The sequence below is a fragment of the Tachypleus tridentatus genome, chromosome 1 (genome assembly GCF_004210375.1).
Source record: "Tachypleus tridentatus isolate NWPU-2018 chromosome 1, ASM421037v1, whole genome shotgun sequence".
Taxonomy (NCBI): Eukaryota; Metazoa; Arthropoda; class Merostomata; order Xiphosura; family Limulidae; genus Tachypleus; species Tachypleus tridentatus.
The window spans coordinates 136,666,919-136,683,982 of record NC_134825.1 but is presented as its reverse complement, the minus strand read 5'-3'; the positions used below and the strand labels follow the sequence as shown (position 1 = coordinate 136,683,982).

The following is a 17,064-nucleotide window of genomic DNA, read 5'->3' as shown; positions in this document are numbered from 1 at the left end:
ATGCAGCAGCAGCCCATATATTGTGCATGCATAAATAAACTTTATTGACGGGAAGAAAGCACATGTAGCATGACTGATGCATCTCAGTTATATGTCTCGTCTCTGCTCCATTTTTAACCATGTTGGCATCCCTTGTTAGTTCACACAGTTAGGTCCTAATTAGTGAGAAATCTTCATGCTCCACCAACCACAACAGCTAGTAACTGATAAGTGGCAAGATTCTCCCATACTGTATTTAAACAAAAGGATAGAGCAGAAGAAGTGGTAAAGGACAAAGAGAAAAGGGAACTAATGCCTACAGAATCCACTGGAAGCATAAAAAAGGAAAAAACATAAAACAGGGAAACTAAATATAGAAATATTAAGAAAAGGTTTCAATCATCGAACTAGCCAGATAAATTACAACAACACAGAATCAAGAAAAGGAAAATAACACAAAATCTACAAATCAGTAAAAGAGGAACTACAAATGTGAAAGGAATGTTACATCTAGGTGTGAGAAAGGAGCTAGTAGATAAAGGAAACAGTATAAAACTAATAGCTAGTGAGACAAAAAAACAAAATATGCCAAAGAGTTGTGGGTAAGAAAAAGAAAAAATAATGAATGCATAAAAGAATGAGAAGACAATCCAGAAAGACACTGAAAAATGTAGGTTCCTTTCATAAATAGTAAAGTATTACCCAAGGCAAATCAAATGAAGGTCAACTGAGGATAAAGAAATTTGACAGACAAGATAAAAGTAGGAGGCCCATTACGAATGTTGTAATTCAAAACACACTGCATAATGGCTGCAACAACTCTGACAGTTAATAAGCTTCCACAGGTGAAAACAAAAATAAGACCTAAGTGTGAAAAATGTCCCATACTCAGGACTAAGTATAAATCACCATTAATTGAGAATGTATGATAAAAATTTGAAAGCCTTTGAAACAAAAGCCAGAAAAAATGAAAACTAAAATTTCATTAACAAAGCAACTTACATTAACTTGAACACAGATGTGAAATTTAAATACATCTGTGCTCCACTGTAAAAATATACAGGAAAGTTAGTGTGCATGAAGGTGTGTTACCCTCTAACTGGTGGAAGGCTTTTTGCACATAACATCATCATCATGCAGTAGTGAAATTCATGTAAAAATCTCATGAACTTAGAAGGAAGACACCTCAAGACTAGTAAAAAACTTCTTTGGTAGATGCAGTAAAGACGATAACCATCCTGTGTGAGATTGAAATGTGAGTAACGTTTGGAATATGTGAATCCCACTGGTAATAAAGTCAGTAATATGAGTCATATCCATAAATAGCTTAACACTCGCTACAGGTGTCTTTTTGTGCATGTCATTAGGTTTTTTTTTACATTCAACATTTAAAGTAGATTGTTAGCATGTTCTATGAATAAACTTTGCTTCAAAACACAGCTAATAATTGCAATGTTAAAATTATACAAGTTTTATGTTATTAATTATATAAGGCAATATTGAAAAAATACCCTCAATTCTCTTTATATGAGAAATGTAACATTTGCTCTCTAAGTATTCCCTCCTCTCTATGTACCACCTGTCTGAGAGGTGTGACACTTAACATATATTATTCATTATAATGTTGTCATTGCTAGGCAAAGTACAGTTGTTATATCCTTCAATCATATTTGGTTACAGAGCCATTTGCTCAGATAAAGCATTTTGTTTATGGACTTCAATCTTACTTAATTACAGAGCTATAATCTCCTATTACATCCTCTCTTTCACAAATTTCCATTACTTCTGACATTTAATACTATATTATTTTTAACCAATAGAAAGCCAATGATATATTATATTACCTTATTTTCTGTACAGAGGAATGCCTATTTTGCTTTTACTTCAAATTTTTTCACAAGACAAACACTGATGAGCTTAGCTCAAATTTTAAGAGCTCTTGCTGCATAGTTAGAAAGCCAGCAAAATTGTGACAGTTATGGGAAATTCTCTCTTTCTTGCATATTATTATTCTGTGTTCCTTAGTTTATTACTTAATTAAATAAAAACGTATTTAATGCAGTAGTATCATAAGTGCAAAAAATAGGGTTACATCTGACTAACAAAAAGACCCAGATAATTAATTTATTTCTTGTGTATTATTTACTTATTATTATGGAAGTGTCTACAATGTAAAAATTAGAAACTCTTCAGATCATATAAGTTCAAAGTTGATAGAATAAAAAATAATGATAGTAATAAATCTTCTCAAGTTGTGCTCAAGAGCAACTCTTGTGTAACCCATGTACACTTAATTCAACAGAGCAGTGCAAGCTACAATGTGGTGAGGAGATTAGCTATATACAGTTTAAAAAGCACTAAAACAATAAAATTTAAAGAAAAACAGATGTATACTGTTTTGATTTTGAAGCTATTTAGGATAAACAAATGCAGTTTCATATTGCAATCTGTAAGCATTCCAGAAACAAAAATGGTAATTTAAAGTTTTTTTGTTCTTTTTTGGTGTTTACAAGGTCAGTGAGACTGACCAAACTCATATAGGTAAAATAATACAAAGATTTACTGAAAAAAAATTATTTAGGTCTTAGAGACTAAGCAAGTAAAATTTGAGATTTTTCAAATGAAGAAAGTATTTTTAATCTAAAGATAAAAGTCACTTTGTATTTGCAGCAGTCAACACTTTGACTTCATACATTCATAGAGAAAATTTTCATGAAAATATGTAATTCAAAACTGATTTTTTTGTCTGCAAAAGACTTCTACTATTGAATGAAAGCTTTTGAATCTTTATGAAAATACATAAAATGTGTCTGAAGTATAGTGGGGAAAATATAAAGATCAATTAGGTGTCCTGAACTTAGGCAATTCAATCAAGCCTGTAATAAGAGAGTTCACAGTTTTCATCTGGTTTTTAAATACTAATATTTGGTGGTCAAGAGATTTTTGTTTTTATGACAATATTTTAAAAATGCATTTATTCATAGCTTACCCAAAGTCCTGCTGGAACATCACCAACTACCTTTCGTATGCCTGCTCCATCACTTGCTGTAAGGAAATAAGAGTTGGTAAACTAGTAAATGCTACAAGTCAGTGTAATTATGTATCTTATCAGATTTACAACGTCTAGCCTGTTTTTTGTTTTTTTAATACTTTATACAGAACAAGAAGCACCACAAATAAGTGTAACAATTACTACTGTTTCTATGATTTAACATTTTCATCATAACAAGTGCTGGTATTAAATAGAGAAAATAACTGAGAGTAAATATAAAAACAACAACAAAATCTTAGATCAAGTGTACTTGTAACCACCTTTGTCAGGTTAAAATGTCATTTCTTTCTCAGTTTAAACACTTTGTAACACCACTGCATTGACTTTCATATAACTGTTTGGTTTAAAACAATTTCACTACTTACCCAGACTAAGTATTTTATATAAATTTTAATAAAAACTGTATTTTTATTAAACCTGTTGTTCATTTTGTGTGTTTCATCTCATGGTCAGTGTCTCGTTATTATTCAGCCTCACAACTGTGTTATACATACATGCAGCATTACTTCATAACAGTTATCTTGAATAAATTTCCTATTATTAAGTAGACCTATCCATTTGCTCTGATAGTTTTACATGAATATACCACATGAATGCAAATAATATTAGAATAATTGCTCTTCATGTTCACTCTAAGAAATAAAACTTTGAATGGCAAGAATATGATACAAATGTGAAAACAAACTTAGAACATCTTATGTTTGGCCTTTAGCACTAAAACTTGTACTTACTAGTATTGGTGTGATAAAAAAAAGTTTGATTATTTGGTGTAAGTGTTTGTAGCATGAAAAGAGATTGTGTGTGCATTTATAAAAAAAGAATATAAAAATACAAACAAATGCCAGAATATTTGGACATCACTTTAACTTTACACAAAAATTTGTAATGAAAACAATATGATGTACAAGTAAAAACAATATATGGATCTAATGTGTTGGCACTTGCAACAAACTATACTAATATTGAGAATTATATACAACAGATGTAAAAAAGTGACAGAGAACTGAATATTTTTTGGACTTTAAAGAACAAAATATATAATATCAAGTAGTTTCTGACTTTAAATACACCATTTCTAATAATATAAACCCAGGTTTCTTATTTTTTCAACATCACTCTACTTTCATCTACATTAAATTCTAGCAACTCTTCTTGATTTCCCTATAGCAACTACACTTCCAAACTAAAATTCAGTCACATTTTTCTATATTATCTCATTTGTTTGCTTCCACATATTTGGATTTCTATTAATCTGTTGTTACCACTACATCTTCTGCACTGATTGTGTATCTCTCTCCTCCTGCTATCATATCCAAATTCACTTTTTCTTACCTTTTAACTAGTAAAATTTTCCTATCAATCTTCAACCAAATACTTTATCTTTAATAAATCTATTTCCAATGAAAACACCAAATTTACCAATCTTATGTTATTCATGATGAAGAGAATAACATCTTATCAGATACAAACAAATTTAAACCAATACACACAAATCCAGCAAAAAACACATGAAAACCAACTAAACAAAATACTACTACAAATGAAAGAAAAACAACACAATCTCAGAAGCCCTTTATTCTTACCTATGCAAGACCAACTTACACACACCACAGCTATGCAACAACCACTAACCTGACTGTCCACTACAACCCATGATGTTGACCTGTGAATCATACAACTGCAACCTCTAGAAATACATAGCGAAGGCTTTTGCTAAATATGTAACATCAGCCAGCTCCTTTTTAAAAGACTCTTTTCACTTTAAATCTATTCTTGATCAACTAAACCATAAAGCCTTAATAAGCAGTCTTTATATAATCTCCCTCTTCACAGAAGTCCCAACTACTGAAGCCTGCAAGATAGCTTTAGAACTTTATATTCAAAACCCCAACTCATTAATACACATCAATAGCAACAAATTAGCAACCCTTACAGAATTCACTACCACAAAAACTACCTACAAATAAATGGCTTAAGTATGGGTAAACCTGTGTCACCAGTTCTAGCCAACATTTTCATGACACAGACTTAATCTCAAGCAATCACTTCAGCCTTACACCCACTACTCTACTGGTACAATACAATGTTAACAATACAACTGTTGAATTCACATCTACAGAACACACACTCAGTTTCTTCAGTCACATGAACTTGATACACCCCAACATTAAGTTCACCTGTGAACACGAACAAAATTAACCAAATTGCATTTCTCAAACTCATGATCACAAGAACTGATACATAATTTCAAACAGAAATCACCCACACTGTACTATACATTCCCTGAGACTCAGCATGTGAAACAAAATAAAAACTCAACATATTAAGAAACCAAATAAGAACAACCATAAAACTATGCTCACCTGATAAAATTAATGATGAAATCAACAAAATAAAACAACACTTCATCAGCATCAACAAATTTCCTCAAAAAACTGAGAAAAATTATACACACACACCTAGACCAACAATAAATCCCAAACTACAACAAACTATAAAACCTTATACTACTACATACCATATGTTCCCAACACCTGTGAAAAAAAAAACCAACATTTGGAAAAAACTTGTAATAAAACATAACATTCCAGTAAACACCAAATTTATTCAAAACCAGGTACAAAATAAAAGTCCATACCATATAAAAACTACGCTGACAAACATAACACCAACATTATTTATAAAATATAGTTTAACAACTGCCACGAGTTCTATGTTGAAGAAACCAGACTCAAATCACAAAAAAACACCTTTGCACATTTTTGAACACTAAAACTCAAATAAGTATAACATAATCATAGAAAACATCCAGATCCTAAATAACAAAACAAATATAAATACAAAATCAAAGAAACCCTACTTATACAACAACTCAAAACAAAATTGAACCAACATGAAGTAAAGCCTTTATACCTATACTAATTATTAACCTAATATCTAACTGAAATACCCCTTACAATCCCATACCCATATACACTCTCATTCCTAAGACATATGCCCAGCAACAGTCAGTTGCAAATTCTCTTTGTTAACCTGGAGATGACCTAAGAAGGTCAAAACATTGTTCTGTACTTTATTTTAATTAGTTTTAATACCCATACCAGTCATGTTGATAATACATTCTTATATTAATATATCCCCTCTTCATTTATACCTTTCAATTAAACTTCTGCTACTCCTACTAATAATATTAAAAACAAAAATTATCCCATAATAAATATGAGCTTTTAAAAAGTAAACACTCCCAGAAAGTTCTAAAGCAGTATTAAAAGCATAAAGCTTTCATTCAGAAGAAACTATTCCCCAAATCTCATTAACCATAATGAGGTGTAAATATTTGATGCATGCAACCCACCACTTATAACTACACCACATACCTCCAATTTTTAACACATGAAGCAATTAAATAATAAAACATACCCACCGAATACTGGAAAACAACCTTCTGTATCTCACAATCAATTAGTAAGTCAAATCATAATGGTAGTCTTACCACTAAAAATCATACTTTTCAGTAACAAACAAAAACTTATGATTTAACTGTGGATAGTGCAATACTTTCATTCTGACTACTATCTTCATGACAATAATTAACAGACCAGAAAGCCACAGCAACTTCGGTTTCACTTTCATTTTTCAGTTACAACACATGGAAGATACATTTGTAGAATCTTCTTTAATCCAAACTTATTACAAGCTTTTCATGAACAATTAATTAAATTTGATTCTTCTAACAATTTTTTATAAATACCTGATAAATATAGTTCATTATTACTTTTAAATGATTTGGTATATAAATATGAAACCTCCTTTACAGCAAAAGTATTAATAAAAAAACACACAGTGAATTTTAAATCTCCTTACCCTCAGCATAGGTAAATAATCAGAAAGTGAATATTGTAAAACAATTTATTAGAATGTTAAGTCTCTTTGCAACTAGTAAAATTAATAAGTTTTAACGAAAGATCTCTTTCATAAGATTTTCAAGGAGATGAAAGTTATCTTTTGGACATTGTACAGAATATTGTGAACAAATCCAATAGTTAAAAATAATAGCAATAAAAAAACAGATTTAAAATACAATTTATTCTTTACTCTGGTATTTCTATTACTGTTAATAAAAAATTATATTCTCCAATACTGTCTAAAGGTGGACACAAAGTTCTCATTTACATAATGTTGTAATCTGGGAAATGTTTTATCTAAGTTTATTAGATTAGGTATCCAACTGTAATGCTATATACATTAGAGAAACAGGAAAAAAAACTGTATTTCAAGAACATGTATGCAGACCATATATGATGTATTTACACAAGTAATAACATTAACATGCTGATACTAAACAAGTTCTGAGCTCTGGAAACAGATTCCATGTTAAGTAAAATGAAAGTAGCTTAACTAACGAAGTTCATAATTTACATAACACACCAACTCACCTTTATATCTCATGGAATGCATACAACTGATCTAAATAGAATCAATAAATGGATATTACTGTTATTCCTTTTGACACTTCTAAGTGAAGAACTCAAATGTGGTTGTTTTTTGTTAGTTGTATAAAACACATTAGCACTGCTCATACTGTTTTATTTTGATTAATATTGGTTTACACTTGTCCAGTTAACACTGATATTAATTTAACAAAAGAACTTGTACTGCAAACAATATTAAATATACATTAAAACAAAGCAAGAAAATTTGACTTATTACTTACAATAACAACATTTATGTTGATAACAACACAGAATAGTGAAGAGATGAAGAAGTTCAAAATATTTCATTTTCTGATGATAAGAAATGAAACCTGTGCTAACAATAATAAAGTGAAAAAGTTTACTTAATAAGAATTGTTTCACATTTCAAATAGACTAAATTTCACAGTAAGAATTTAAAATAATACTACAAAAAACAGTACAAATTACCTTACATGTACAAATTCACCATTTATAGTACACCAGAAAAATTTTAGTGAGAAAAGAAAAACAGTTAAACTTACAAAGTACTGCATAGCCATCTTTGATTGATGCAGGAAAAGGAGGGATATCATCTTTAGATGTTATTTCTTCAGCTAACACATATCCTAGTGCTTCTGTGTAAAGAAACAACCACTGACCAGATTGTATACAAGTAGTATTTCCTAAATGTTTTAATATTAAAAACAATGTCATGGGGCAAAGAAAATATTTCAAATTGTATCATTTTTATTTTAATTACATGCAGTAAGAGTAAAAAGAAACTGACAAGTATGAGCAAACATAATATATAAACAGATAGTATACGAATGTTTATCAGGATTGTAGTTCTTTAGGATTTTTAGTATATCAATATGATTAAATGGGACATGTATTTGAATGTTTTTTGTTAATTCTTGGAATACTAACTTTGTTGTAGATGTGGAAAGTCTGCTGATGAATACATTTGCTATGCTCTTTATGCTACATATAAGTGATACAAAATTTATAGAAAATAACACTTATACTATTTAGGCACTTATGCCAGTAGTTTACCTTCAAAGTCCAAGATCTGAGTTTGTAAACAGTCGGCCTCTTTTAGAACAATAGCCTGAGCTTCTGCAACAGAGATTAAAGGATACAGAGATTGACGAGGCTTGTCAGATACAGTTACCACCACTTCTTTGTGTTCTGAAACATAAGTTCTCTATGAGGACTCATGTGGAGCTTTATTAGAATTTTTAACCCAGTGTTTAAAGATTTTAAAACATTTCTGAGACCGATAAATATTTTCTCACACATCTAATTTAGCAGTTCACAATTAATATTTAACCTAGCATAACAAAGAAAAAATAAATCTCAATATTGATGTAATCCTGTCATAATGATGATTTCAGTTATGCTAAAATAAATTAAGCCTTACATTTGTATGCATATCGAGATATAATTAGTTGATTTACAATAAATATTATGTTTTATGTATTTTCATAATAGACACGTACTTACCCTTCTTGAGGAAAGGATTACATGATGCATGCTACAAAAAATATTACAAATAGTTAACACTTTAACAAAAACAAAGAATGATAAAAATTCCATATTTGACATGAAGCATGCTACAAAAAATGATATTTTAGAACAAATTATATTCTGCTATAAAGAAACTTTAGTACTAGTTCTAAATTGCTATCTCTTACAAGTATTTAGTCACAAATAAATTATTTATGCACCTCAGCTACAAAAATTCTAATATTGCATGTTGAATTTCATTTTTTAGATCGTTAAATTAGAAATAGTTATCACCAGCACTTTCTACTTAAATTTAAAGGATTTATGAAAATAAATATCTATACATTTGTGACACTGTGTAAACCACAAATGGTGTCATTATGAGATGCTGCATCGTATTTAATAAACAAATCATATGCAAAACACATGCAAGCACTATCACATATACACCACAAAAATCTTCAACAGTGTAAATATATCATCAAGCACACCAGAAGTAGTTTAAAGCTGATCAAATCTGAACATGTAGGTCACGTAACATACTCTAAGTCAAAATATTTTATGTTCATGGTTTATTAATTTACAATGAGCATTAATAACATACATTTAGAATTAACTTTCTAAGAATGTGAGAAATGTAACTGCTTTTCACACATAGCATGTAAATAAATAAAGATATAGACCATACTTTCAGAAATCTGTGTGTTTCATCAACTTTCTCAGTATCTGCATTGAGCTGATCTACAGCATGAGGTATTGCTGATTTTACAAATTCCAAACATTGCTGAAATGTAAAAATGTCTTCAGTTACTATATATATTTATACTCACGCCTAATTTTAAGTACCACATTACACATACACTATATCAGATAACAAATGGAGTTAAATTACATATTTTTGAATAATTATTAAAAACAAATGAAATTAAGTCAAACATGAAGCTAATGCAGAACAAGTACAAAGATATACTTCAAAATATAAATTATTAACAGAAATAAAAGTTAATAACCTAAGTTAATTCCATGTTTCTTCAGAGCAAAATGTAACAAGAAAGAAATAAGTTCATACACAAAGTAGATTAGTCAATCATTACAAACATGCTTTATACACACACAATACAAACTTGATATTAAATGAAACCAGTTACAACCACATAATGAATGAAAGATTACAATCTATTTTTTTAATAAATGATTGTATGTTTGTTTTTGAATTTTGCACAAAGCTACTCGAGGGCTATCTATGCTAGCCGTCCCTAATTTAGCTGTGTAAGGCTAGAAGGAAGGCAACTAGTCATCACCACCCACCGCTAACTCTTGGGCTACGCTTTTACCAACGAATAGTGGGATTGACCATCACATTATAACGCCCCACAGCTGAAAGGGCGAGCATGTTTGGTGCGAAGGGGATGCGAACCCGCGACCCTAAGATTACAAGTCGCATGCCTTAACACGCTTGGCCATGCCGAACCCATTTTTTAATAAATAAACTTTACCCAGTTTGTAAATACAAAGAAACTAAGTAACACACATTAAATACAAATGAAAATGTACTATAACATCAGTAGCTCACCCATGCAATAATGCTTGTAATAACTTATGCATTAAAACCATAAAAAAACAAGATAATCTGTATCTTGAAAGATACTCTTGCGTATTAAAGTACATTTTATAAAATGTATATCTAGTTCTTGAATGTTTAAAAAATTATCCATGCAACAAAAACCATCCTACATAATTATGCAGCCATAACTGGACCAGTATCTCACACCATAGACTACCTAAAGATATTATCATCTGCCAAAAATTTCAGAGAGAAAATAACAGATTTTTGTTAAATGTATCCCATGTTAGGGGAGTTTTACAAGACAGTGAGTTTGTGAATATTTTGTATGACAAAAGTATACAATCAGTAAATCTTTTTATTACAAAATAATACTCAACTGAAATTTTGTAAAAAAAATATTTAATTAAAAAATAAAAATTTCTTCTTGTGATTGATACAACAAACCAAAAAATGTTTAGTTTTTTTTCAAGGTCTATAGTAATATATTAGAAACCCAAAGTGAAATTTGACATTTCTCTAAATTATCTAAAATGTGAAGACAAAGGTTATGAGGATTTTGTTCCGCCCCTGATAAACATTCTGAACTTCAAAGAAGTTTAAAACATTCAAATATTCAGTATGAATATTTTTAAAAGCCTTTATAAAATTTTAGAAATTGTATTCCTTCTATAGTACAACAAATGTATTTTCAAGAAAAATAAATTATTAAAACAAAGTGTAAGTAAGTCTGTATGATCTGTAATATTTTACAATAATTTAGACTTTATATCACACATGTAAAAGAAAAATACATTGTGAGATGTGAATATTTTTGTTTTTAGTTTCAATTTTCAAATCTACTATACATTCTTTTTATTTTTCATTATACTAGATTACATTAGATTTGTGAATTACTTTAAGCTATTAAATTAAGTTTTTTATTTTTAAAGTTAAATTCCTCAGAACTTTGTTGTGCTGTTTCTTCTTGTTGTAGAAAATCACATTGTATATTATACATTAATAGTACTGTCAATCTCTGAGACATTTGTAAATGAACAAAAATCATGTACTAGGACCTACTTCTAACTTTTTGTTCATGGAATAATCATATGCACATGTTTTTCACTAACTGATATACTTAGATTGGTCAGTTTTAGTCAAAACTGAGATAGAAAATCAAAAAATAATTGTCATTTCACAAAATATTAAAAACTAGAAGTTTTATTAAATATATTAAAATGTTTTAAGTTACTTTAATTTTCAACCTAAACAACACCTTAAAAATGGACTAATTGGTAGACCAAATAATACTAATTTTGAACTTCAGAGTAGATGAAATACAATGAGAAAGGAACAGTTGCTAACTGAAACAGTGAAATTCGAGAACAATTAATGCAATCTCCCAGTCCAATATACTAACCACTACACCAAGACGTAGATCAAACATTAAAGCTTTATTTCATGAACCAAAAAATTTAATTTACGATACTTATAAAGTAATATCAAATATTCACATTTCATTTAAAGGAAAAAAAAAAGGGAACATTTTGCATATAATGAAGATTAAACAGAAAGGAGTTATTGATATCACTTCAAAACACATTCATCTAACTGATGTGGTGAAATTAGCTACAGAGAGGAGTCAAAAATCTTCAGAAGAGAAAACTGATATATTGTGTAAGTAACAAAATAGGAAAGTAATTGTAGTATCCAAATACCAACCTGCCCAATGTTTTCCAGAAGGAATTCAATCAACTAGTTAATGAAATATAAATATGATGAATCTGGCAAGATGTGACATGCAAAACATTCCTCCCCTATAATAAATAATCCATTATAAGCTGTGTGAATCAATTTAAGAAGCTTTTTTGTGAGAGTAATAGGAGATAAAGCATGGGAAGTAGAATAATCTCAATGAATGCACAATCAATTCCTAGTACCTCAAAATGAGTTTGCATGAATCACATAAAACTTGAGAGCCCTGACAGGACATAACAAACAACTGGGATTGTAGCAGTCATAAAGGTGAGAAATGGCTGGAAAATGGATCATTTGTCTTCTATAGTTGCCAGAGTCTTGGAAAGGAAAGATCTCAGGACTATGCAGGACAAATGTGGAACGATAGAGTCCTATGCATGTTGGTTGCAAACAACTCAAACCGATGACATCCACAGACCAACAACAACAAAAAATACAATTTAAGAGAAAAATGAAATATAGAACACAAAGCTAATGGCTCCAATGAATGATAAGCCAACTAATGTAAAACAACTGCAAAATCCTCATTTGGTAATTGAAAAGATCATTTGAGAAAAAATAATAGGAAAGGATTTTACTAGACCTGACAGAACTGGAAATTCAAAAACCTTCCAATATTTAGAATACCAAAAAATAATGAATGGGGATGCCTTATATAAAGCCACCATAGATGAAAATAGCCCTTTCTCAAATACCCAAGTTGAAAAACAGTATATAACAGATACTTTCAGGTGAAGCGAATTTAACTTCCTTGTAATACATCATGACAATAAATATTTCATTTCTGTTGATAAACTATCACAGTGGTCTACAAAGAGATTTAGTTAAGTACAGAGAAACCTTAGATGTTAAATCCCTATGCTGGACAAAGGACTGCATAACTTCCAAGCATGAAGATTGATTTTTCAAACATCTGGCTGTAGAATGTCTGATCGAAAATGTTTCAACAGAGATTTCCTATCTCAAAGAGGTAGAGGTGGACATTCCTGCACATACTGAAGAAATGGGAACCATGTTTCACCTAGATAATAAGATGCAGCCAAAAGAGCTTAACAGAGAATAATATAAGTCATATTCAGAACAAGAGGAAATAGTTCGGGGAAATAAATATATAGATGTAAACCTATACAATCCTGACTAAATGCATCTTCTACCAATGCTTGAAGATGAGATTTTGGAGACCAAATTTACTGCAGGTCAGACTTCCAATGAGTTGCAAAGACACCAATGTTGCAGACCCGAAACAAGAGCAAATTCACTGAAAACCTCATGATGTCAGATTTTTCTGACAGAGTTAAAGACAAGTGATCTGCAATTAAATTCATCACTCCTGGAACATGACATACTAAAAGACTGACACAATGAAAATGAATCCAGTAGAGATGACCCAAAGTATGAAAAACAAAGGTCTCAAGTCTGGGTGTCTCCTTGATGAGAAATCTGAGATACAACTGTGGAATTATTATTAAAGAGTATCATGACTATTTTTCCTTTCAACAGGGGCATACCTTGAACCACTGCCTTATATACTGCAAGAAACTTTGAGAATGTTAACATGGAGAATGGACATGTCTTCTGTCAAAGTGCTTTAGAACTCCTTACCTTAAAGATAAGTTACCCCAACCATGAACAGATGGATCTTGGCATGAGGCAATGAAATGGGTACCCCAATTTAACTACCATTCACAATTGACGATGTTCTCTTGGGTGATGAGAAAGAATGATTCAAAGGATTAAAATGCATAATCAATTGTTCATGCAATGACCACTGAAAGGACCTAAAATATTATCATCCCAAAGAAAAAAGAGGCTCAAGGGATAGCCAAGTTCCCAAAAGAGAGAGAACCATCTACACAGTAGAAAAAAAGAGACAAAAGTAAAAGCCTAATGACTCTTTCCATGGTTTAAACCCTGAGAAGGGTTAGCTGAGCATGACTTATGTAAGTATTGAAAAACACATCCAAATAAATGAGATACTACATTAATGACAAAATAGATTCCTCCAATCTGTTTAAGAGGTTTGCTTCTGAAAGGAGAATCTGAGAATTTTGTTCTACTAATTCACAGGATGTACCCAGTCATCCATACAATGATGTGTGTGCAGGTCCAAGGATTGAAGATGACAACAAAAAGCTTGAATAATGCTGCAGAATACACAACATGCTGATTCAAGACGAAAAGGAAAAGCCTGAAACTGTAATGCCTCACCCTTGTGCACAAACCTGAAAAACCTCTGGGAAGATTCTACAATGATGAAATGGAGATAAGGATCTGTAGCATTGAATTTAGTCATCAAGTGCCCTAGATTGAGAAAACATTCCACAGTAAAGCAAGCAGAAATGGATTTTAAAATTGGTTGAATTGAGATAGATCAATGATTGGATGCCAACCTGCTGTCTTCTTGGGTATTGCAAATAAATAAGAATAAAATCCCAGAATAATGTAATCGACTCTCTCTACTGCTTTTTTGACTAACAACTCTCTTATGACCTGGGGGTGGAGCTCCACTCATTATCAATCTGTTGGAGGGGAAAAAGCAACAGGTTGAGCAGACAATAGTGGAGGTGATGTAAATTGAATAACCAACCCTGAGGCCACAAAACTAAATACCTATGGATTCATACTGAAAGAACTCTAGATGACCAGGAAAAGATGGAATCATGCTCCCAGGATAGTCACCAATGCTGTTATTGTCCATCTGTCCAAGCCAAAGATCTTTGAGAGTACAGATGGAGTCTATTATGGAAAGAACTCCAGATGTCCACAAAGTTATGTACTAATGCTTCCAGGATAGTCACTAGTGCTGATATGATCCCAAGTCAGACCCAAGCCAAAGATCTTTGAGAGTACAGATGGAACCTATTATGGGAACCAATAGACCTGAGAACTGAAAGTAGGATCAGGAAACATTGCATGCTGATACTCCCAAATTAGAGACAGGAAGACAAGAAGCCAAAGATGACAAAGAAGAATGTAAATGGGCAATATCAATTCAAGATTCTAAAGTCTCTGGAACTAGAGCAAATGATATGGGATGGAGACAAGGAGCTTCTCATATCTCCCTGAGGACAGAAGATGGTAAATGATCCATTTCTAATAAAGCACCTCTACCCAATAAATCCCAAAAATAACCAGTCAGGAAAACACAAAAAGAAGAGAAAGAACACTCTGACTGAAAAAAAAAAATGTCAGCAAAATCCCCATCTCATCCTTAAATTTCTGAGAAGAATGTTGATAAGCTTCAGACAAAAGTTGGATTGAAGATAAATATCTCAGGATAGTCATGAGAGTAAGATGAATATGTGAAAAAGGTATCTGTTTACAGTGATCAAAGCTTCCATTCTTGACCCCCAAAGGTCCAAAAGAAGACATGTCCATTGAGAATCTAAATAGTATAACTATCCAATCATGCAACTGAGTTGCAAGCCTCCCAGGATAAACATTAACATCAGGAGCAGGAGGATAAACCAAGTAGTCACTTAATGTCCTTTCTACTAACAAGGAAGGAGTCAATTTGCAAAAGAAGAAATCCCCAAAACTCCACAAACCCAAGTAGTCAACTGAAGTAAAGGAGATGGAGGTAGCTGCTCAAGATAATCCCCTGTTGAGGTTGACCTAGTAAAAGAAGGAGCTGGAAAAAAATAAGTCTAAACTACCCTCAGTTGTTCCTGGGTCATTTGCAAAAGCTGCCTCAGACCCATATAGTGAAGAATGAAAAAAAAGCTCTTGGAAAGAAAAGAAAAGAAAGTATAAATAGAAGCTAACCAGTCAGAGTCATACTGAAGTCTGGAGAATGGCAACAGGGGGAACACAAAAATCTGACAAATAAAAAAAAACACAGTATGATGTACATAAAGGGAGACAAAAATATTGGGTATGGTCTACATGCCTGATTGTAGAATTTCTTCTTATGGACGATGAAAAGAAGAAGTAAAGAAAAAGTGAGATGTTTAATCTAATGAAAAGACTCCTGGAACAAACTCTGAGAGGAAGAAGGCAAGGAGGAATAGGCCAATTGGATCAAAAGTCAGACCCAGTTAGTAAGGGTTGAAGATGAAAGATTATAAAGGGAGAAAGACGGCCAGGGGGTAATCACTTAATTGTGAGACAAAATAATCAGCATGAACCAGAATATCAGGAGGAAAATTGGTCAACTAGTAGCAAAGAATGTGGCTCATAAAAAATAAAATCAACAAATGCCAAATTAGATCTAACTAATTCCTCAGGTGGGGTGTGAGAAGGTATAACAAAATCAGAAGCCAAAAACAGACAGTTTGAGTGCTCACCAGTCTGAACAGGATTGGCCTGTTTGGAACTGGAATGAGATCCAGGAACTAAGGCTGATCCACATAAAGTTCAATCTCTTGGTGGATAAATACTGATAAATCCACCATCAGTAGAAAAAATATTGGTTAATGGCATGACCCCCAAAATAGTAACATGAACTTCAAAATTCATAGTGAAGAAGAATCCACCAAATTTGATCTGTGAAAAACTAATGCAACTGGATAAAACTGATAAGACAGCTGGTATGGAATTAAGACTTTAATTATATTAAAGTAGAGAACAATGTTTCAACCTTCTCAGATCATCTTCAGGTTAACAAACAAAGTTTGCAACAATTGCAAAATAATTTTTAAAGAAAAGCATGGTTCTAACCAGGTAGTTATGACCTTCTTTCACACTAAGCTAATCTTCTGACTAACTCATCTGATCTTACATTTTTAATCTAGAATTTTCCGATTTAAGATCAAATTCTTAACCTTTCT

At 31.5% G+C, this 17,064-nt stretch overlaps 1 protein-coding gene across 21 annotated transcripts in view; it reads right to left on the bottom strand.

Moving 5' to 3' along the window:
* The window catches only part of cin (Molybdenum cofactor synthesis protein cinnamon), a 126,039-nt gene that overhangs the window by 46,709 nt on the left and 62,266 nt on the right, over positions 1-17,064 (bottom strand). For all 21 annotated transcript variants that reach the window (XM_076453968.1, XM_076453929.1, XM_076453959.1 and 18 more), the window contains 5 exons: positions 9,680-9,775; positions 8,989-9,019; positions 8,539-8,673; positions 8,028-8,120; positions 2,969-3,024 (listed from right to left, as the gene is read on the bottom strand). In XM_076453968.1, the coding sequence (XP_076310083.1) occupies positions 2,969-3,024; positions 8,028-8,120; positions 8,539-8,673; positions 8,989-9,019; positions 9,680-9,775 (411 nt within the window). The remainder of the gene's footprint in view (positions 1-2,968; positions 3,025-8,027; positions 8,121-8,538; positions 8,674-8,988; positions 9,020-9,679; positions 9,776-17,064) is intronic.